The sequence below is a fragment of the Coturnix japonica genome, chromosome 5 (assembly GCF_054131305.1).
Source record: "Coturnix japonica strain WE chromosome 5, WE-NBRP24, whole genome shotgun sequence".
NCBI classification, from domain to species: Eukaryota; Metazoa; Chordata; class Aves; order Galliformes; family Phasianidae; genus Coturnix; species Coturnix japonica.
Window position 1 is genome coordinate 38,281,297 of NC_140667.1, and position 23,090 is coordinate 38,304,386.

At 39.6% G+C, this 23,090-nt stretch overlaps 1 protein-coding gene across 40 annotated transcripts in view; it reads left to right on the plus strand.

Moving 5' to 3' along the window:
* The window catches only part of NRXN3 (neurexin 3), an 887,795-nt gene that overhangs the window by 74,999 nt on the left and 789,706 nt on the right, over positions 1-23,090 (plus strand). For 35 of the 40 annotated variants that reach the window (XR_014946731.1, XR_014946732.1, XR_014946734.1 and 32 more), the window contains exons 3-4: positions 830-847; positions 9,471-9,500. The exons of the other annotated variants lie outside the window; for them this stretch is intronic. Coding sequence is in view for 26 of the 35 variants with exons in the window: in XM_085549250.1 (XP_085405376.1) it covers positions 830-847; positions 9,471-9,500 (48 nt within the window). In the remaining 9 variants the exon portion in view is untranslated. The remainder of the gene's footprint in view (positions 1-829; positions 848-9,470; positions 9,501-23,090) is intronic. 40 annotated transcript variants of the gene reach the window in all.

The window sequence follows — 23,090 nt, forward strand, 5'->3', positions numbered from 1 at the left end:
AAACCAACCAACCAAACAAACAAAAAAACAACAACAAACAGGTTCTGCATTCAAAGATGCGCCTTTTCTGTGTCTGTTATCCTTACTTACATAGCCTTGCTCATGTGTATTTTGAAAGACTATTTTGTTCTGGGATTTATGTGATTGAGTCCAAACAGAGGTCCTATGTAACAAATAAGAAAGTACTAAATGCTGTTTGATCTGAATTCCACATCCTGTGAAAACACAACACATGGGATTTGCCCACCCAATGATGCTCCTCCCCTACCACTACTGTTGTCTGCAATGAAGGATGGGATTGAGAATGATGGGCAGGAGGAATGAAAAGGAATGGGTTCTCTTCTGGACTTTGGGACTGAGTGTCTTGCTCCTGGTCATAAATTCACATGGCCCCTCATAAAAGGGGAGCAGGTTATTTTCCTTTTGTTCTGAAAACTTGCTTGAATTTATGTGCACTGGAAACCTACTGCAGGCAGGTAGGTTTTGTTTCTTCCTTTTGTGTGTGAAAACAAAAATATTTTAACCTATGTTCTTACAGGAACTGATGTGGCTTGGATCTATCTGATTCCAGGAACTCTCTCCGGACAGATATGATGGTGGATTCACTTTTACATGCACAGTGGAGAGGGAGTCAAAGCCTTCTCCCTTGCATGGCTGGGTGCATGGCTGCAGATGGGTGGCCTTCTAACAAACCTAATTACTTCTGGTTTTGCATGAAATTGATTTCCATGCAAGGATGCTGAGTTGCTGTGTGAATCTCTAATGGCTTTTCTCTCTTCTCTCTCTTCTCCTTTTCTCCCTTTTGCTTGCCATGAAAATACCTCGACAGATGTCAATCACATTCCAGGTAAGTGTTCTCTTCAGTGAGCTGAAGGGCTGTTCTTTGAGGAGTGGTGGTGGGCAGTTACAAAGGACGAAAACCTCATTTGGCCTCCTGGGAATGTTCAGTACAAATCTCCATACTGGAGGATTGCAAGGTCTGTGATGAAAGGAGGACTTTGTGACTTTCGCTTCCATAAAACGTTCCTCTTCTGAGATTAAGCTGTGTTGGTCAGTTAAAGGGATGCTTTCTGAATGAAAATGCCATTAAAATAATTGGTTGTATTGCTAATAAGATGACATTAACACTGCATCATGTACGGCTTTTCTCTTAGACATATATGTGCAGGCATACAAGTCTAGCTCAGTCATTTTCCTGTTCCTAGCATAGTTTGCTCCATTTGCTAGTCCCACTGAAGACCACCAGATGTTCATTTCTGCTCGCAAAGGGTTTTATTGTTCTTATCTTATATTAGGTTTCTTAAAAAGCAAGGATGTTTCTGGCCAAATGTAAATGTATGATTTTACTTAGGTCTTAAGGCTTTTATTCCCCACAGTGTGCGAATAATTAATTTAAAAGAATTGCATCATTTGTTTGGGGAATTCTTCCCACAGAAAGCATTTCACTGCAGAGAACTCCAAGCCTCCCTCTCCGTATTGCTTTCTCATTGCTGCAAGGGTCCAGTTCCCCAAAGCTCTAACTACAGGAGTTAACTGAACTAGAGTACCTTACTCAGCTGGTCACTGATTCTCTTTTTTTTCCCCTCATGCTCAGGCAGCACCACCTGGTTTATCATTATGTAAAATGGAAATGAGAGCCAAGCAATAGTATTGTTAGGGCTGTGGTGGAGTGATGAAAGAACTGAAGCTTTTTCTTCACTTTGCACGTAATATTTGTTAAAACCAACTTAGGCCTGGAATGATTTCTCCTTTCAATATGCTCTTTTCTACCAGTGGGCAACTAAGGTTTCTGAAACTTTTCAGAAAGGTGCAGTGAAGGCAGCTATCAGCTTGAGTAATTTCAGTGTATTTTTAGCTATTGGGATCGCTGTCATTGGTCACTTTCTTGTTCTACAAAGATGCCTTCCAGTTTGTGTGCATCTCAAGTGTCAGTAATAGGAATGAAAGTGGCCAAATGGCAAGTGTAGCTTGGCATGCCTTAGGAAAAAGAAAAAACAGGCTCTGTACACCATAACCTACAGGAATGAACACGCACCTTCCCTCCTCCAGTCCAAAGTGTCCAGGGACTCCTGTCACCTCTTGGGATCTGAGGATCTGGCAGAACAAGCACCAAAGGCTTAGTGTGGCAGGTTTAACCCACCTCAGTCTGAAGCTGTTGGTGTCTGTGGCCGTGGAGGGTGCTTAAACTGGGAAGGTATGGCCTTGCTATGCTCTACCAATATATGCCCTGAGCAAGTGTTTTCTCACAAAACAGCAGTGCCATCTCCAAGGTGTGCAGAGAATCACATTGCTGATGGGAATGCAGGCAGAGAAAGGCAGCACAACAAAGCGAGGACCATGCTGTGGGCCCCATGGATCAGTGCATCTTTCTGTACTGCAGATGGCTTCTTCTGCCCCACTGCCCCCTTATTCTTGTCATTTGTATTCATATTTGTAATATTTGTATTAGATGTATGGTTTTTTTTTAATTCTCCTAATCACTCATACACATATGTTCTCATTCTCACTGCTTGTGTACTTTCTCACATGGCTTTGTAGTCACACTTGGATGCTCTTTTCCATGTACTGTCACAGTCATTTGTGTGCGTTCTTGTCTGACAGTTTCCCACCTCTAATTATAGGGCTCTGTAGCTGCTTGCTCCTGGATATGAAATCCACCTGCTCAGTTCCCTCTGGGGAGGACACAGGCACTGCTGCATGCCTGGACTGCCCCATAGGTTTGGCTGTGAACCTTCCCTCTACTCAGCTGTATAGATCTTTTAGCTCTGCCCTGCCATCCAGCTACCCAACTTGTGAGGATGGAGCCCCAGAGTCCTGCTGAAATAGTTGCTTTAACTGTTCACAGTTTGCAAGATAAATTAAGGATTTTATGATCTATTGGTAGCTGTTTACCCACAGGCAGCGGAATGGCTGTAAAGAGACCACTGGCTAACTGAATGAATATTCTTGTCAAATAGATTGGTCAAAGATAATCCCCCAGTAGGATAAGATGTCTGTGAATTAGCTGTGGCTGGCTGCAGTGGGGACCACAGCACAGAGCTCTGCTGGATGCAGTTCCTGCAAGGTGCAGAGAAGCTGGGCTTGTTCAAAGTAAACAGTTATGTAGTAGGAATGAAATGAATGGACATGGCCCTGTAGAAATGATCTGGTTAGTTAGGGCCCTGAGGAGAAATCTTGTTTACCTGAGCAAATCTTCCACAAGGATGCAAAGACCCTTGACAGCATGAGCTTACTATTGGTTTTATTATCTGGCTTTTAATCTTTCAGGCTCTGTTTAAGTGGTACCTGTATATGAATTCTGCTTCATGGGCATAAAGGCATGTGAACTGTGTGGCAGCCTATTTGAAGTTTCTTATTTGCAGAAGGTACTTGGTACCTAGCAGCAGAAGCCACCCATGCCATGCTTTCAGTGCCATTTGCAGAGGTGGTCAAAACCTCTATGTAACAGCATATATTCTGCATAGATGCTACCATTGTTCTTGTTTTTCATGTCCTTTGTAAATGCTCTGTCCATAAACAGTATTCTCTTGCACTGAAATGTTAATGTTTTTCAGCTCTATGCACATCCATTTGCAAGAAAATAGCAGTAGTGATGACTGCTCTGAACGAGAATTCCAGGTCTAGAAGCCTCTTGATCTGAAAGTAAATGATTTGGAAAAAGACTTAAGAAAGCAAGCTAGCATTACTCTTTTTCAGGTATACCTTTATAGTTTCTGGTGGTCACTGCCCTGAGGACTTTCTGACCTGACAATGTTGCGTCTGAATCTTGCTGTGTTTACAGTCATTGAATGACTCTTTTTCTTTGGACACTTCCAGATTTTGCTTTTCTTTATTTGCTTATATATTTTTTTCCTCTACAGTGGCCTGTTCTTTAATTAGGCACCTGTGGAAAGTAGTTCCTTTTGTTGTTACAGCTGCTAGTAGGAGTCACGGAATGAAATTTTCAAGCCCTTGTTTACTGACAAAAATGGGGGGGTGGAGGGGGAAGTGCACTACTCACCTGTTCTATATTATTTGGGAATTTATATGTTGTCAGGCTTAGGCACTTCTAAGCTCAGGAATCCCATTCTGTGCTTAATAGTACTTCCTTTTCTACTTGCACACCTATTTGGTCAGGTGCTCTGATTTGTACCGATAGACATCTTATCTGCTGCCCAGAAAATGCATTCACCCTTAGCTCTTGCTTTCTGCATATGTTCTCTTTTGCATGCGGTCATCTTTGCAAACACTTGCATGTGTATTTTCATGCTTTTAAACACCAATATCTTCCTAACCCTCCCCATGTGATTTGTTCTCTACTTTTGCCCATGGATCTCAGGATAAATGACTTTCTCTTTGGCTCCTATTTAATGCCATTTCTCTTTTGATAACTCAAACTTGTTGTCGCTCATGCTGATTTACTACTCCTGATAATGACAAAACCTATTCTGGAATTATATAGCAAGGGAAGCAAAGGGGATGGAAAACTGGAGCTAGAACAGCTGCTATGTGTAATTGGATTGGAAGTGGGCCTCTAGCTACAATAACAGAACTGTGCTCCCAGCTGGCTCCTCGCAGGCCCCTTGGCTGCTGAGCACCTCATAGATGAATCAAACAAAAACGACCGCTCCCCAGCCTGTGCTGCTGCTTGCTTGGTTTTATGAAATGGGTGTTGTGTGTGCCAGCAGCCTGCAAATCAGGTCATCCTCTTGGTAGAGCTGACCTGTCTAGCAGGCACGAGATTTGAACTAGATCTCAGACTGATTTTTCTTCTTTAGCCATCTCTTCGTGTCACTCCATACAAGGCTTTTGTTCCTTATCCCGAGTCCCATACTTTGGCCTTACTGGGAATGCACAGGTTTTGTTATGTGGGTTCTCTTAGGGTTGCTTCCTTGCTGTCTGAGATTTAGAAAACCTCAAGATGCTTATTTTATCCTAAATACCCCAGGGGAGAAACTCTCCTTCTGAACTAAATGAGGGAATGGCTGAGGGAGATGAGGTAGGAAGTTCAGAGAGGAAAGTTTATTTCTTAAGCAAGTACGTGTTCTAGGAAACTAGGATAGAAAATGTAAAGAACAGAGCCCATTGCTCATCAGGGTGCTCTCCTTCATTGAATGTGTTATTATTATTATTATTTTTTTTTTTTGAAAAAGGCATGTTTTGCATTATTTCTATCTTTACCAACTCCATAAGGGACTTGCATGTATGTGCTGGAGCAGGAGCATGATACCCTGCCTCAGACACATACCGCCTCTGGCCCTGTTAATGTTTGAATGGGCTGCAGGGACTGGCACCCAGGAAAGCATTGTATGTGGACAAGCCTGCCTCTGGGGAGAGCTGGCTGCTGCTGCCTGTCAGCCTCTTTTCCCTCCATTATGAGCTTTTGGGCTGTTCATCTGGCAGCATCATTACAAGAGAAATCTCGAGGCTGCCCACCCTAACAGAACAATTCAGTAGTGCATGCACACCCACTCACATGCGCTCATTCCCAGAGCTTGGGCCCAGTATGGTGGGACAGGCTGTAATTAACTAGATGAGGGAGTCCATCTTCTGTTGTTGCTGCAATCAGCTGTCACTGTCAGCTGTGCTTTGTTCTCTCCCCACCTTCTTAGGTTTTTGTGGTTTTATTTTTCCATTTTAAATGTTAAGTAGCAAAACGTAGTGCTGAGGGGAAGTGAGGGATGAAGTTCAAAACTGGCTTCAAGGTTTCCTTCATGCCCTCTTCCATTCTGCTGATTGCCCCTAGAGAATTCTTAAAGACAAGTCTGCTGCTTAATTACATTGCTCTTTCATACCATTGTACTCTGAAGTTACTTTTAAAAGTGTCCTTCTGGCTTCATAAGAATCCAGCATTGGCCCTTGATACTTTATACAATTAGAGCTACTTAATTCTACTATTTTGATATGGAAAGCAGATGGCTCACAGTGGGTTTTTTTTTCTTTTTAAATGTAGTTCTTTGAAGTATTGCTTTGAGATCAAGGGAGATTAATATTAACCTTTAAGAAAATTATATTGATTTGGTAGTAGGTGAAAGAAATATCGAAAAAACTCCCAGGCCTAAATAGGAAAAGTCATTTGTAGCAGGCATAGATCATGGCCAGTGAGCAGAGTTGTGTGATAAGCAGATACTACTTATGCTAACCTGTTGAGAGCCTCCCTCCAAAGCCACGTGCTTGTCCTTATTGTAGTTCACATTTGAAGTTCAAGAATACCAAGTTACCTGGCTTTGATGTTATGTTCCTTTGCAGCAGGTAAAATTTCTGTTCTTTGGTTTTCCTGAACCTTTTCCAGAGAACTTGCTGCCTATCATTTTTCTTGGGAAGTAGCCAATAGATTATTGTAGATATAATGACATCTGTTAAGAAGAAACTCAGCTTTTGACCATGGTGCTTAATGCAAATTTGTTTTAACCTTTTCTTGGTTGTATGCTGCTGGATTACAGCCCTAAGGCTTCAGCTGGGGTTTCTTGTTAGAAGAAATTTGAGATTAAAAGGGGAGGCTGAAACAGTGCATGTTTCACCCAGATTTAGGAGAAGATTCAGATTTCATACACTGTATTCCTGGAATGCCTGTTGACGCAAGCAGTGACTGTACGTGTGAATAATGTATTCTGGGGCCTGATGAGTTCATTTAGTGTCCTGAGTTGGCTGAGTTCTAGCTTTATGGTGGATGCCCAAATAGCCCGGTGATAGTTGTCACGGCTGTTCTGGTAAAATCTGGTCTGGCTTTTAGGTCTGTACACTCATCAGATCTCTTGTATTTATTGGATGCCCTCATAGTACAACAAGAAGTGCTACCATATGCCACCTGAAGATGACTTTGACTTTTCTGATGTGAAAATCATTTAGTATCTTGCCATATCTTGAAACTGATGTAAAGGTGAAACAGTAATGTCAGTTCAAGTTTTGTGTTGATTTTACTGTGGCTGATTTGAGGTTTTTGTTACACATGCTGCAGATGTCACAGGTTTTAGCTCTTAAAAGTTGAAGGTTTTGGTTGTTAATGACAATTTACTGGAGATAAATCCACTTATTTTCATGCCTACTTTACAATGCAAGGAAGGAAAGTTTTCAGATGAGGAAAGTTGGTAAATTGTTTCATTACAGTTTCATATCTAATAATGACTCTGGAATTCTGTTGGTGTTAATGTTATTTAAAACAGGGGTCTATATCAGTGGACAAGTTAAGAGCTTTTAGTGTTTGTTTTTTTCCTGCTTTTTCTCAAAATCCATTCCCCTCTTCCTTTCTGTTTTAAGAGGGGGGAAGAAAAAAGTTTTGGGGGCACGTTATACTTTTCCTTAGTCTCTTTGCTTCTGCTGCCCAGTCTGTACTAGAAGATGGAGTGGAACATGTGGTCCTGTAGCTGCAATAATTCCTGTTTTACAAGAGGCAGGGTCAGAAGGCTTCCCTGAGAAGTTTCCTCTCACAGACATTTGCACCAAGTCCATGCTAGGGGCCAGAAGGGCGAGTGTATTTGAGAAGAGCTCTTGACCCTGGGCTACAGGCAAAGGATTTTGGACCATGTCTGGCTGATGGGCCTGGCAGAAGGGGCATGCAGCACTGGCTTTCTGAGGATGGGAACAGAGATGCTATTGAAATACCTGACATTTGGGTATTTTTATAGCTCCACTTGGCTTCCTCAGAGAGAAAGAGGTCCCATTTAAGGTGTGATCCATCGTGCTTAGTACAGACTTCTGCCATCTACTCTCTGGAGTCTTCTCTTTGTCAGTGTCCCTTGTCCCCAACTGGACACCATTGCTACTGGACCACTGTGCTTTGTTGGTCCTGACAATTATACTTTTGTCTTCTCCTGGCCTTTTACAGTGACTTTTGTATGACTTTCAAGCACCCAGTTGAGTCGAGCTAAGATTTGCCTTTCAAGAATGATGGGCTCAGTGGCCATAAATACAGACGCAAATACAACCTACCCTCTTAGCACAGAAATACTAATCACTGAAATTATATCTTGTAACGTAGAGCGGAAATACATCCTACAATATCAAATCTGCTATGTTTATTTATAGCTAAAACTAAACTAAAAACCATCTAAAGCAATGTTGTATTTCTGATTATTTTTCTAAATCCACAATAATCTTCAAGAATGTTAAGATATTTGCATTTCTTAGACTGTACAATTATAAATCCCCTTATCTGGCTTGGAGTTCTCTGTGGGTGAACATACTCTTGGGATGATCTGGATTTTAGATTTCTTCAACAAATGCATAAGAAAAAAATACAAAGGAGAGATAAATAAACAAATTCAAACTCAGCATGCTGCTTGGTGAAAAATTTCATTCTAATAAACTTATTTGACCTCTCAGTCTCCACGAAATTAAAAGAGTCACAGCTTTGGTCAATAAGCTCACTTCAAATAGAGATGGCTGTGTGTGCATATCTATGCATGCACTAAAATCTCTGCTGTATTAAGTGCTGCATGAGGTACGAGATGTACAAGGAGAATCAAGCTGAGAAGGTCAGGGAACTGTGTGTGGGAGGTGTCACTCATGGCTCAAGTTGGTAGGACTTGATTTTTGTATGTGTTAGTTCCACATAATTAACAGGTCATCTGGTGTTTGATGGAAGAGCATGTTTTTAATAGTGTCTAAAGGATATCTGTAAAAATACAGCTGTACAGTAAGCACATTTGAAATCTGAGGCTGGAAACTGTTTATAATTGGGGCAAGCAAGGTTTTGTCAGAGTCACTGGAGAGAAGTTTCAGCAAGCCCAGAGACCACCACAGACCCATCTACAGAGCTGGCAGTGACCATCACTTCTGAGAGCTGTACTGCTTCCTGGCTTTACCTTAAATTATTAAACTGGAATAGCTTTAGCTATAGAGCTCAGAAGTTGCATCCCTGGTTCTTAACAGAAAATAAATGGATTAGCATGAGGTTAGATGTACTTCTTTTAGTCCTTGCCAGATCTGGTGTGCTGGTGTATGTGAGGAATGTTGAGCTGGCTCTAGCATGTATATAGGAACATCGCATTCATGAATGAGCATAGCTTTGTGTGTAAATGCATTCAGCCCAGATGTTTCCTCTGAGGCAGATGTGGTTGAACCATGGCTTCACTTTCACTGACCACTGCAGCTTTGAATTTCGAATCTTTAGTAGAAGGAATTTATTTCTGCAGCTCTCCAGAGAAGTCGATGCTTCCTGTTGGAGCCCTGGGGTTTTCCAGTCCATGTAGCCATATGGGTGTGCAGTGCTTCTGGAGTCACTCCCTTGTGTGATGAGCCTCAGATACCATTCTGCAAATGACAGCCCACATTTTTACCTGTGATGGAAGCTTTCCTACCCAGTATGGAAAGCAGTACCTGAATACACGTGTGCTCTGTATGCTATACCCATACTTGATCTAGATCAAGTATGTGAGCTCCAATCTGAGAGGCACTGGACAGTAAACTGTGTGTATGTATATATAGCTGCCTCTTCTCTGTTTTGTTCCTTTTTTCTTACTTCCTCTTTCTCTTCTCTCTCTCTTTCAAAGGCCTCTCACACCTCATGATGGCTGAACAAGGTACGTCCTTCTACTTTATCTCTGTTTCAGTCACTCATTGTGAAAAGAGCTTTGTGCTTCTTCTTTGAGCTCAGCTTTGCATGATAAAAAAAGCCGGACTTGCTGGGTGCCAGTCAAACCATTTGCATTTTTGCCTGTGGCTTCTTGTCAGACTGGGACCCAAGAATGAGAGTCTAGGGAGCGTGAAATGGTTCTGCTGACAGTAAGGAAGGCTGTTTTCTCCCTCCGTACAGATCACCTGAGTTCCCATGTATTTCTTGTGCCATCTGTAATGACTCCCACTCCTTCTTTGTAAATGTAAACCTCAGCACTGGTCTTTAAGAATGCAATTATTACAAAAAAAAATATGTTAATAGCCTTCGTGGCATGATCCTACTTCATTATGAATTCTGAGGAAAATTGCGTATAATGGCCTGTAAATCCTGTATCTGCAATGTAAAATAAACATGCACAGAACAAAAAGGTTTAGAAGAAGAACAGGACTAACCCCAGACTGGGCTACAAACAGGGTCTACAGCTGTGTAAGATTTCATGTTTTACTATTTCAGACTGGATTGTGTTAGGAATCTGTTTGCTGTGACATGATGACATCATTAGTCCCTTTTCCAATAGTGGGATTTTGTGGAGCAAGAGGCTGATGAACAAAAGTGAGGCAGAAAGGGGGTGATTCTGTTTTCCTTGACAGAGTCATCGTCTTGCTCACACAGGTACGCAGGGAGCAGTTAGCAGCACTGGTGGTGCATTCTGATCTCATGAATGCACATGTCATATTGTTGAAGTCATAGTCGGAGTGTGTGAGGAGAAACGTGAGAGCAGGACTGGGAGACTTGTTCTCCAAACATACACTGTGCTAGAAAGACCAGACTAGCAATTTGTCTGTGGAGAGAAAATGGGAACGCTGCTTCTGAAGCCCAATGCGGCTTTTCTAGACTACATGTATAGAATTCCATTTTTGCCATATCCAAAGAACACAGTGCCTGTAAAGGCTCAATAGTAAGTAGTTACTTGAATTAAAGAGACAATGAAACATAAAAGATGCTGAGGACATAAGCAGTTTTTATTCTGTAGTTCAAAGCAGATGTCTCCTATGAGGTCATCAAAGCTGAAACAGAAATGAATCTGGAACTCAATGTTCAGTGAGTTAGAATTCCCATGTAGTAGGAAGTTAGGCTCTTTAGGACTGGGTGTCAAGACCATGGTACTTGCCATGTGAAACATCTGGCTAAGCTCTGGGAAGCATTGAGATACTTCTGTGATCTCTTACTGTTCAGCTGTACTCATGGTTGGTGATCGTGCTTAGTCAAGAAACCACCCTTATTTATCCATGATGTGTCAGGGAATAGTGGATTCTCTTTTCTTGCCAACCAACTCACAGATATTCCCTTTTAATAAATATTTACTCTCTTAAAAAAAAAAAAAAAAAGGTTGGATATAAAATATGTAAATATATGTATGTGTAAATATGCAATGTCAACATTATATACAAACACATTAGCTTTGCTAGGTGAAATGTGTTTAGCGAATATGTTATCACAAGATTTATTTTTGTCTGTCCTATTCTACCATTTCTGGTAGAAATTGCTGTTTTGAATTTGACGTTGAATGAGGCATATCACTGCCATGCTATTGCATGAGAGGTTTGCATTTTTCAGTACAAAATCAAATTAAAGCCAAAGGGCTTAACCAGGCAGTTGCTGGTTTTGCTGTCACTTGTTTAAGCCTTGCTTTGTGCTTTAGTTGTGGTGTGCTTCTTGTTTTTCCCTTAAGATTCTGTTTTGCTGGGTTTGGTTGCTGCATAAATACATTCTTTTTTTTTTGTTTGTTTGTTTTCATGTGTATGGCCAGTGATACAGTGATATAATTTTGTTTTTTATGCTTCTTTCTTCTCTTTTGCCTACTCCGTGATGGACACCTCTCTTGTTCCTCTTAACTGGATGTGCATCTTCCTGTCTGTAGGTAGAAGTAAAGGTAGATACTGCATTCTTTCTAAGACTTCATTGCTTGTGAAATGTTTGTCAATGGACAATTTATATTTTTATGAACTTGGATCATCTTGGAATGTTATTCTATTGCTTTAAAAACCATTTTGCTTTTTTACTATGGGAGAAATTATTATTAAGATGAATGCTTTAAGGCCCTTTCCAGAGACGTTATTTCCTGCCTGCTCATGCTGCTGTGCAGGCTGTGCACTGCCAGGTGGTCTGCAACTGATGATGCTGAGGCAGAGTGAGAGAGTCACTTCAGTCAGTCAGGTGGAGCCAGGGCCTGTGAGCTGGTACTGGTGACTCTGCTGGGAATTTTGACACTGGTGTGGGTGGAAGCAGGACCTACTTTTGTCAAGTACTCTTCAGACAGGGAGGTCTTTGGGGCAATCACTTCTTCATCTCTGCCTTATTTCCCTCTCCCTGCTGGCAAAAAGCTGTGGTGGCTTTTTTTGTTGTTGTTTTTATTTTAAAGGAGGAATTGAGTTGCAAAGAGCTGCAGAATAGACAGGAATGATCAGCATTGCTAAACAGAGAGGGCCCGTTTGCTCTGCAGCTCAGTACAGCACAGTGCATGAAGTGGAAAGGCTGCTGTGGGGCTCCAGACTTGCTTTTCAGCATTTCACACCTATCTCAAGCAAGCAGAGGGCAGTCATCCATCCTTAATCAAAGCTGTCAAAAATGCAAAATGCTGCAAACCTGCTGTGGGTCTCCAGTTGGAGTGGAGGGAGGGAAGGGAGAAGACTAATTGATAAATTACAAGCTCTGTTGCTAGGATAAAATCCATTTCTTCATCCTACTTCCAATGATATCAAGAGATTAAAAGGTTTTATTATGCTGAGGCTTACTCATCTTCAACTAATATACTGCTGAAGAGTCTGATCTATCTATCAGCAAGATCTGAACACATTGGAGGGTGTCGGTTGTGTCCATGTCAGTAGGACACTGGAGGATGAAGTGACTAATTGTACTGTGATAAATTTTTGGAGGATGTGACAGTTCAGAAGATTTTTTTTCATATAAACTTCCTTTGAGGCACTAGGATTCTCTTCCCAGTGATTGCTTCTCCCTCCATACCTGAATTCTGGGGACCATTGTGGCTTATAAAACACTTTATCTTCACGTTATTCCTCTTTATGAGGATTTGCCCGCTTGTAACAAGTTTGTGTTAATGGATTCTTTGTGATGGAATACCTCACGTAATTAATATTATTTGTTTTGAGGTTGAAAAAAATATTTCACTAATTTATTTCATATCTTTTCTACCCCATTTCAATGTTTAGTAGGATAATATGGAAGCTGTACTCAGAGGAATCTTCTTAGCAAGAGGGTGAACATCAAAACTTCATAATCATATATATACACTATAAGAAAAAGTGAGAACCTAAAGCTGTAAGCACACCATACAAATTGTTACTGTGACTGAACTGAGCTGCCAATAATTGAGTTAGCTGGTGTGTGGCGTAGTGTGATTTAAGGGGAGTGTAGGTTAGGACAAGTTGTGTACAATGTGATGTCAGCTTATGTTTCTTCCTTTTCTCAGGTAGCATTTACGCTGCAGGACAATGTGCAGGACTAAATAAAAAGCCTTTTCTGAAGGAAAACACCCACATAAGATTGTATGAACGAGGATTATAATTTATAGTCTGCAATTAATTCATATGTGCTGAGACAATTTATTGAGTCATTAAATGAAAATATTGTTTCTGTTCCCAACTATGTGTAATTTTTAGCTCTACTTATAGCAAGTGACTTCATCAGAGAACCATCACTCTATGTGACAAATGATATTACCTTCCGAGGACTCAAGCTGTGTAATTTTGAACCCACACGTGGCCTTCAGCTCACAGAGAAAGTGGTACCAGATGCCGCAGTGATTGTAGCTGGAAGGTTCATATTTTTTGGCGTTCTTGTAGTTGTTAGCAAAAACTGGCAGCCGCTGTGTCTCATGCTGTGTGTGTGGCCAAAAGGTATGATGTATTTGATTTCATAATACCTCTTCACAAGGTGCAGCAGCCTGTGACTTTGCATTCATCATTTGCAACGAGTCTTTCATTAATTGCTTCCACTGTAGTAAATAGGCTTCTTTTGCATCTATCAGTTTTAAAAATTTCTGGACTTTTTTTTTTCTTTTTTTTTTAAAGTAAGTTTTTGCAAAGATGAAGAAGATGAAGTTGTAGGTATTTTAGGGTAATGACTGGTGTCATTGAATAATGAAAAGCATCTATGCACCACTTATATTGAGCTTACATTAAAATTTATTGGCACTGTTTGTGTTTTTATTAAGTGTATGAAACTGGTCATGGAGCTGAAGTAATGATGGTCAGTAAGGACTTTTATCTAGTTTGGTGTGAGCTGCTGAATGCAGTTATTCTCCTGAAGAGAAAACTGATAATTAGGGAACAATTATATTGAGTTTATTTCCCTAAAAATCCCTAACAAGAAAGTGGTACCAAAGTAGATGGTAAATATCCAGCTGTAATTTGAAGTAGAGGTAATGTATAGTCATGTTCTTCCATATCATTGGCTTTCTTGACAGCCTTTGTAAAAGAAATTATAATTTGTGCTTTTGCTACCATTTATCTTTTTCATATACACGTAGTGGTTTTTTGTTTTTCCACTGCTATTCGTTTGGATCTTGCTTCTATTGAGATTGGTGCCTCCAGAGGAAATGGTCAGTATTCCTGATGGGACACTGCACTTCCATGGTGCTCCCCTCTCAGGAATGAATTTCAGCTAGTCAGTGAAGTCCTTTGTCTTAAGGAAACTGCAAAATAGTACTGCATTTAGAGAGCTGAGATTTCCCCAAACGCTAGAGAAGTGCCCATTGTCCTCTCTAAAACAAAGAATGACAGTGGGGTGCAGTGGTCCCAGGACACCTGCTCAGCCTGCAGGTTCTTCCCTCAAGCTCTGGGTCCTTCCTGCCATCATTAACTGTGCTCAGGATGATGAACTGTGTGGCGACATGCTAATTTTTCAACACAAAGTGGGTTTTTCTCTGTATTTTTTTCCTTCATTCTTGGTGATAAATAAGGTAGTTGCATATTTCCTGAATGGGGTATTTTGGTTGCATGTTGTGTAGACCAGAGGTTAACGTCAAATTCTCCATTTAGTACTTTGCATTTCTAGATATGGTTGTCTCTTTTGGCCCTAAGTACTGTATCCCAAGTAAGTCTTTCAAGTCTTGTAACGTTCAGCATTGCTCTCAGTGAGCAGTGTGAAGTTGTAATCTCTTTGAGTTGTTCAATAGTATTGATCAGGAAGAAATGGCATAGAAAAGATGAAATAATGTTTGCAGACTTGGATGGAAGGAAAGAACTGGCCTTTACTGGTCTGGAAAATAATTTCAAGCTCCTTGTCAGTGATACCATTGGGATTTTGAAGTGATGTAAGTCCATCTGAGTGGCCAAGGGTTTATGCAAATTTTCAAGGGAAACATCAGTAACAAATTAAATCATTTGTGCTCTATGAATATCTAATTATACAAGGGGAAAAACAACACTACGTTCATCTTGCCAGCCTTGGCAGTGGTTTTTAAGCTCTATTTACCCTCTAAAATATCTTAATATGAGGGTTTTAAATACAAATATAGCTTGTTTTTGGTTTCAGCACTTAGTTCTTTCTTTAGTATTTTCAGAGTGTATAATTTTGGGTTTGTTCTCATTTGAAAATAAAAATTCCTGCATTCTTATAAGGGTGATGACTTTTGGTTTTCAGATCAACTTTAATCACTGTTTGAGAAGAAATAAAGCATTTTATTTTATGGCTAGCAAATAGCCAACCCATAAAACCTTTTTGACAGATCCAAGGCTTTTTAAATGTACACTTCATTCTTCTCGAATCATTTTTTGTACGCAGATCTTTGCTGCTTGTTTCACGTTTTCTTTGAGGGAAAAAAAATACCCACACATTCTAATTCCTCTAGGTGTAATTAGAGATGATTGATTGATAGTTGATGAATTTCGTACCGGGGGACAGTTCAGCAAGAAATTCATTCTATTTCTGTATAGTCCAGGATTTATGAAAATTCAGGATTTTGGTGAGTAAAGTCACTAAGATGTTGAGCATTAGCTAAGAGAAAAGAATAAATCCCTTATAGACATTCTTTTTTTTTACACCTCTTCTTGACAGAGTTCTGAAGGCAAACAAATAAAGTGGCAGTTTAGGATATGTCCACAATTGGACATTTTTGGTAGATTATTTTTTTTGTTTGGGCATGTGTGCATATTTGTGCTTATAAATAAAGTATATGCATAAAACACTTATAAATGTGTTCAGTATATTGTAGTTTGTAGGTAATTTATGCATTTTTCTTTCTTGCTGCCCTATTTCAAGGCTGTGTGCTCCCAATGTGTGAATAAACAGCTGATTCTCAATTGGCTTTCATTTTTATGAAGAAGAATGATTCCTGGGAGAGTTAAAGGCATTGTTGTGTTGTGTGTAAACAGGAGCTAAAATATTGTCCACTCATGCTGTGGTGTAGTCTTCTATTTTGGATGGGGCTCAGGTTTCGCTGTGCCCTAAGAGAATATTTAATTGATATCACTGAAAAGCTTTTTTCTTTATCCCTCTCTCCCTCTTTTTAAAATTGGAGGCGTTCAGTGGCGTGTAGAGATGCAGAGGCAGCAAAACAGGCCATATGCTTTGTAAAAGCCAACCTAATAGTGCTTTTGATGGACGTCTGATTTTTGAAGTGCTGTATCTTTCATTAAAATTTACATGTAAAGTAAGGGCAAGCACAGTGACATGAAAGCTAATGCAAGTTGCACATCTTGACATAATAACAATCACAAGAAACTGGAGATCCCAGATGGCAACTTGGCCTTTGCCATCCTTTTAATAAGCTACTAACTGCTAATTATTGCACTCCTATGGGCAAGTTAATTTACTGTTGACTCTTAAAGAGACATTGTGCCTTTTCCTGGCATTTAAGATTTTCAGTGTAGGTTCGTGAGTGGCTTTTCCCTGCAAATTGGAGTCTTTTCAATGGATGATAACAAAAAGGCAAAAAAGCAGAGAGGGAAATGAAACATAATAAGCAATTTTCTTTGGTAGTAGCAGAGTGTAGCTTTGTGGGTTTTTCCAGGTTATGGGTTTAGAACTGAAAGAAACACCAGCAGGCACAGCATATACAGCATTTAGTTTTTGTATTTAAAACAAAGTCATTACATCAGGGTTAGTATTATCGCTACAATTAGAAAGGAAAATATTGTCTTTAAATAAATGAGATCTGAGATTCTGAAAATAAAGTGGGCTAGAAATAAAAAAATAATTTTTTTCTTTCACTGGAAGTGATTTGAAGTCAAAATCTAAATTCACAATTCTATAAGAAAAAAACCCTGCTGTATCTTTAGAAAAAAACCCTGCTGTATCTTTAGAAAAAAACCCTGCTGTATCTTTTTTTTTAATGTTATTTACTTAGTAATAACATTCCTTCCCTGTGTTATCTGTAAAACATGCTTGTAAAATAATAATATACATGTGTATATTTCTTCCCTTTGAAAGGGATATTTTATAATGAGACCAGTCAGGGAGAAGTTTTGATCTGAGGAACCTATTTAGGAATGAAGGAACAGCTGCAGTTTAAATGGACTCTAATTCTCATAGTTAATGCTATTTTGTGAATGCATAATTCTCTGTGATAATGTTTGGGAGGAGTGATGGTAGGTAATAGCTTATTTCCTTGCCTTTATGGTAATGCAGCAAAATAGGAAATAGACCCCTGTCACGCACGTCAGATGGTGCTGTAAAAATAGAAAATCCAGTGAAATAGTGGAGTTTTCCCTTTTAATGCTCATGGCCTTTTGTGGACTATGGTGACAACCTTATGGTATTGAACAGTTTTGAAAAATATGTGCTCTGTAAGCTGGATCTTATGCCTCAGGAGTAATCATTTAGAAACAGCAGTGTTATGTGCAGTGTTTTAGCAGCTAGTAAATATTTTGACTAGAGATTAGTGGATACCATACCGTATAAATGGCAGTAAAACTATTTCTGTGAAGAATGTCATGCTTTCTGAAACCATCTGATTTAACTCATGCAGTATCTTCTGTCTCAGTTAAGTCATGTCTGATGGTGTGTGATTTTTTTTTTTTCACCACATCTAACAACAGCAACAAAAAATTCTGTTTTTTGACTCTGTTACACCCTTTACATGTGCTGATGGGTTTTTGACACCCAGCACCTTGCCTTTGTTTGGCCATGCTCACCTCTTCTGTGGATTTAGAGCTCCTTCCACTGTTGGCTTTCATTTCCACTTTTGTTTCAGAAGCTTTGGTATTGACAGATAAATAAACAAGGGAAGACAAAAAATACTACCACATAGACCAAAGAATTGGTGTGAATCCAGCACTCACATGTTGTAGTGTATTCATTTGTTTCAGAGGCAGTTTTGTTTGGAAGTTTATGCTACACACAACTTATCCTGCAAGTTGATTTGCTGAAGGTACTGTGTTCCCTAAGCAGCCAGTGAAACATGTGAAAATGATAGGTGTTTTGTACCCAGGAACGTACTGTGTTCAAGCAAGGACAAAATCCCCAGTTTATGTTTTAGTAGTATTTTCTATAAGATGTTGGTTTCATCCTATATGCTTTATATACCAAGGGGTTTGATGTAATGGTATTGAGGAGCCATATTCTTCATTGCATTGCAAGCTTTTATTGTGATATAACTGATACTGAAGGAAGGAAATTGCTGTGATGTAAAAGCAATAGTTCAAGGAAGAATCTGGTTCTGAGGCTGTTCTGACAATAACCTGAGGGGTTATGGATCATTCTCACTAAATGATGACCATATTTCTGCTCTTGTTAAAGTCAAAGACTGCAAAACCTTTGCTAGAAATGGCCCTTTACCAGTGCTGCTGAATGGGGAAAGGCTTCAAGCAGAACAGCTACTTAGAGAATTTGTGTACATAGTTGTCACCATTAAAAAAAGTCAGCAGCATTTGCCAAGCAGTACCACACCGTGGTGCCTGAGATATCACTTTCTCTCCTACAGTAGAGCAAGGAGAATATATGTAGGTAAGTGTTTACGATTTGATTCTGTCAATTGCATGCATTTTAATAGAGCTTTTCTCTCAAATCATAGTTTGATTGGGGAGCAGCTTATGGGTCAGATTGTTTCTAAAGCAAAACAAGGTTTCTTTTAATTGAACAAATCCTTTGTACTGAAGACTCAAAAACACATTTCATTATTTGTTCTAAAATCATATGGCTTTGTGATTGTTAGTTGTTAGTGTGGTAACAAAAATGTGTAATTTTGAATGTTAAAATGATTGTTTTTTAACAGGATCTGTGGACTTGTTAGGTAAAGCAAAATTGTATTAAGCTAGTGTTATAAAGCACACACCTTTATTCCCCCTAATTACTGGTGTATTAATAATGACCAGGTTGATGAAGAATGTGCTGATCACCAGCTGGGATCAGACAATTACAGCTGATTATGTAAAGAGTTAGTTGCTATAAGCCTTGAAATATTAAAACTTGGCTAGAATAAATATCACTGAAGAACCTTTGTCTTTTACATGTGTATTCAGCTGCCAGTTCTCTGAGCAATTCCTGGTTCACTCAGTAACGTCGGGAATCAAACTGTGAACAGTTATTTTCCAGACCTATGAATGTTGATAAAAGGATCTTTCATAGCTGTTGGCTTGTCCTGTGTGGGGAGAGCATGCTGCTGCATCGTGGCATTGGGGATTACAGGGTTTTGCTCAGCTCTGCATTAAAGATGTTGCAAGCTTTTACAAAGCCCAGGGCAGCACCTTGCATTGCTGTGTATTTGCATTTCCCAGCTCTGACAAAGGGCATACATGTTTCAAGCACCAGTGCCTTGCAGGACTGACTGTCTGCTCCATCCCAATAGCACATCTGTCTGACCACTTTCAATTACACGTGTTCATTTGTGATATAGTCTTTCTCCAAAAAGAATCACAAAGTCTGTAGGCAAGCTGCTCGCAGAATCTGGTTTTTGTCCCTGTGGTTACCAATTATTATTTTCATTCAGTTCCTAAATATTCACTTGATATGTCTTTCCTCCATTGTGGAGTTGCTGAAGAGACTCATCTGTTTCCCGGAATATTTCTGTAAATAACACTTGCTGGCATTTATCATCAGCAGTTGGATCAGAGCATCATTTTTATTATGATGTAGAAGACCATTTATGCCAGACTGTGAAAAAAATTATTTTCCTAAAGTTGGAAAAATGTACAAGTTGGAAGAATATACAAACCAAACCACAGGGCTCTCTTTAAAAATGACTTGCCTAATGTCCTCAATTCCAGACTTACTGTTTCAATTTCTCAGTCAATTTTATATTACTAGATATGATATGGGAGGCATCATTAGTGATTTTGCTTTACTGCATTCTTTTACTTTATTTGTTCCACCTATCGACTCCATCTTTAATACAGATGTATCTTAAGAGAAATCTGTGGACACTTTATTCTGCTGTACTGCACTGTATGTCCATAATAGAGTAAATATATTATGAGGTGGATGCATTTACTGTATTGTCAGCCAGAAGTATGATTTCTTTCTGTTAGTGGCAATTCTCTTCAATTTTCCAAATACTGTATTTTAATTTTTTTAATAGTGGATAATATCTAGTTTGTTTTTCTTTTTTTTTTCTTTTTCAGGTGTTTACTATCAATCTACTCAGTTAAACTTTGTGCTGTTCTGTCAGGCAAGTTTGGTAAATGTTGATCAGTGCATGAAATCAGTTCTTAAATGGTTGCAAAATTGCCTTCCTACAGACTGTTTTTATCACAAGGGCTTTCAAGTGTCAAAGTCATTTGGAGAACTAGATAGATAAAATGCATGAGCGCTAAGCTTTTTCCAGTATAGAATAAATAAATGTGTTTTCTACTGTGTGCTCTGCTTTTGGTAGTGATTTGTTAAAAGGAAAAAAAGAAAAGCAATCATATTAAATATTTACAAGAGTGATTTAGTTGTGTAATCGTGTGCTATGCATCCCTGTTTAATAGTGAAATCAGCTCCTGCTGAAGTAAATGCCATTAAACTGGTAGCGCTGTGAAGGTCACTGCCTATACAATGTCAAGGCAATTTATAGAGAATAATGATTTTTGTCGGCTTTCCAATGTACCAACCTCCCTCCTTTTTGTCTCCTTTACCAAAAATAACTGAAAAGAAATTTATTTAAGGACTCACTTTCTCTGACTCTTCTCCCATCTGACAGATTTGAGAGCTTGAAACCTCTTTACAAGTTTTCCTATTGATGTGCTCAGTGGATAGACACTGATTCCCTTCTTTCCGGCCCTGAGCTCATTACAGCTCTATTTGTTGGGATTTCCTGTTGGTCATTTCTCAGCAGTTTTTTTTAAAGAGATGCTGAATTATCAGTGCCACTCTTTTGAGTGGTTGCTTTTCTCTCTTGTGCTGTTTCCAGACCATTCTGTCTGCTACTCTCCAGAAAAATACTTTGTCATCAGCAGTGCATCTGTCATGTTTTGACATCCCACTGATCTATTGTCCTGAGATGTGTCTTGAAAATGCTCTGAGTGTGTTCCTAAGTAGCTTTGTGCTTAATGCAGTGGCCTGTGAAGGGACAGGTGGGTGCTACTCTTTGACTGTGAACTGTCCCTTGCCTCTGTGGCAGTTGAGTGGGGACAAAAGCCCTTCACCTCTGCACAAGGAGGCTGCTGCATTGGAACTTAGAAAGTGTCCTGAGAGCAAAACACGATGCATACAAAGCATTGTCATTCAGCTTCACATCCATCCAGTGAGAAGGTTAATTATTTGTTTTCCGTGTTTTACAGTTGAATAAGCAGAAGCATGGAGAGATAGAGAGCGAGAGTTGGAGGAGAACAGGCAATAAAAGCCACAGTTCTCTTGTCTGCTACTGTTTCTTTAACCACCCGAGCAGAGTATCTTATAACCGCTGAATAACTTGCTTGTTCTACCAAATACTTTCCCAATTAGATTCCACTTGCTAAAGCAATTCTCTAAGGAGATTAAAACAGTATTTATCCATTGATAAACATGTACATAACCATATAAATAACCCTCATATTTTACAGAGACAACAACACGTATTCCCCTTGACAAGAACCTACAGAATAATTAAAAAAAGGATAATGCGAAAGTGCCCAGATCTTTAAGATTAAGCATTATAAAAGAGGGTGCTTGAAAGTCAAGGAGCTATGAGGATTAAGAAGGGAGGTAAGGTAACTGCAGTGGGAAGAGGGACAAGGAGAGTAGTCAGGAGGACTGGGACAAGTGTCTCAGGCAAAGCAGTGGGAGAGAAACCTGCTGTGAGCACTGGTGTTTTGGACTCAATGAGATGGAAAGATTTTTCTTGGAGAATTTTAAGTAGATAGGTATTAATATTTGTAGTTACTTAGGCTCATAGATTTTTTTTTTTTTTTTTTTTTTTTTTTTTTAGCATCTCATTCCATAGTGTATATAAGAGAAGACTAAATCCTTGATTTGCAGGTTTGGCTTTTCTTGGCCTTCTCCTCCAGTTCCATTAATGGGCTTTTTATCTGATGTAGAAGAGGCTAGTTCAGCAGGGAGTCTCAAATAAATGTGTATATGCATAGTTAATTCAGGCCCTGTGATTTTCTTTAGTCTGTTTTATCTGGTTCTTTGTCTCTTTGTATGCAAGCCTATGATTAGCATTGAGTTCTTCCCAGAATACTGGCAATTATCTCACAGGTGGAAGGATTAAGAAAGAGCAGTGAGAATTACACTGGGATTAAATATGAGCGCCTTTGGAGTGTGTTTGTGGATATGACGTTTTCTTTTTCTATGAGCAAAAAGAAGAGAGAAGCCAGCTCAGCCTTCAGGTCTCTAGGGAAGAAAATAATACTTCTGAATATGGAAAAGTAGCATCTCAGCTTGGGAGGAGATCATGCTGAGAAAGAAGAGGTAGTATTAAGGCACAAGGTTTAGAGTCCTCGGTTTGATTTTTGGTTGCTTTGGTTTTGTTTCAGTCTCACAGTGAAGTTTTTCTTGTCCACTTGTGAAAGGGTGGTGATGCTTTTCTGTCTCATACTGTATGAAACCAAATTAATTGCTACGTAACTGTATAAAGTTATTGGGTGAAAAATTAAAAAAAAAAAATTTATGCTGGGAGTAGGGAGTCTGTGACCTGAGAGATGCCCTCATATGGAAGGAGGAGGAGAACTGAGAGGGCTGAGGATTCAGTGTCTTTTGGTACCCAAAGCTGCACACTGATCAAGGTGAGGCCGTAACAGTACAGGGCTGAGCAGGGCAATCCCTTCTTTCACCCAGCTGGCAGAGCTGGGCCTGATGTACCCCAGGGTGCTGATGGCTCTTTTGGCTGCCAAGGCACAGTGCTGGCTCAGATTTAACTTGCTATCAGCCAGAACCCCCAATCCTTTTCTATGGGATAATGCCCTGTTGAATCCACACAAAGAATTTGGATGGAGTTATTGCATGAACAATTCAAAATGCCTTATGGAGGTATTCTGCTATTTATTTCTTACCCCTCTGAAAAAAAATGATTAGTTAGCTATGAATCTTTTTCTCTTGTAATAAAGATTTGTTGGCTTCGTTTGGAGTGTGTTTAGCTGATTGGACAGTTTGGGGATGGGAGCAGAGAGTTCCAGAGCTGTATAGAATATGAACT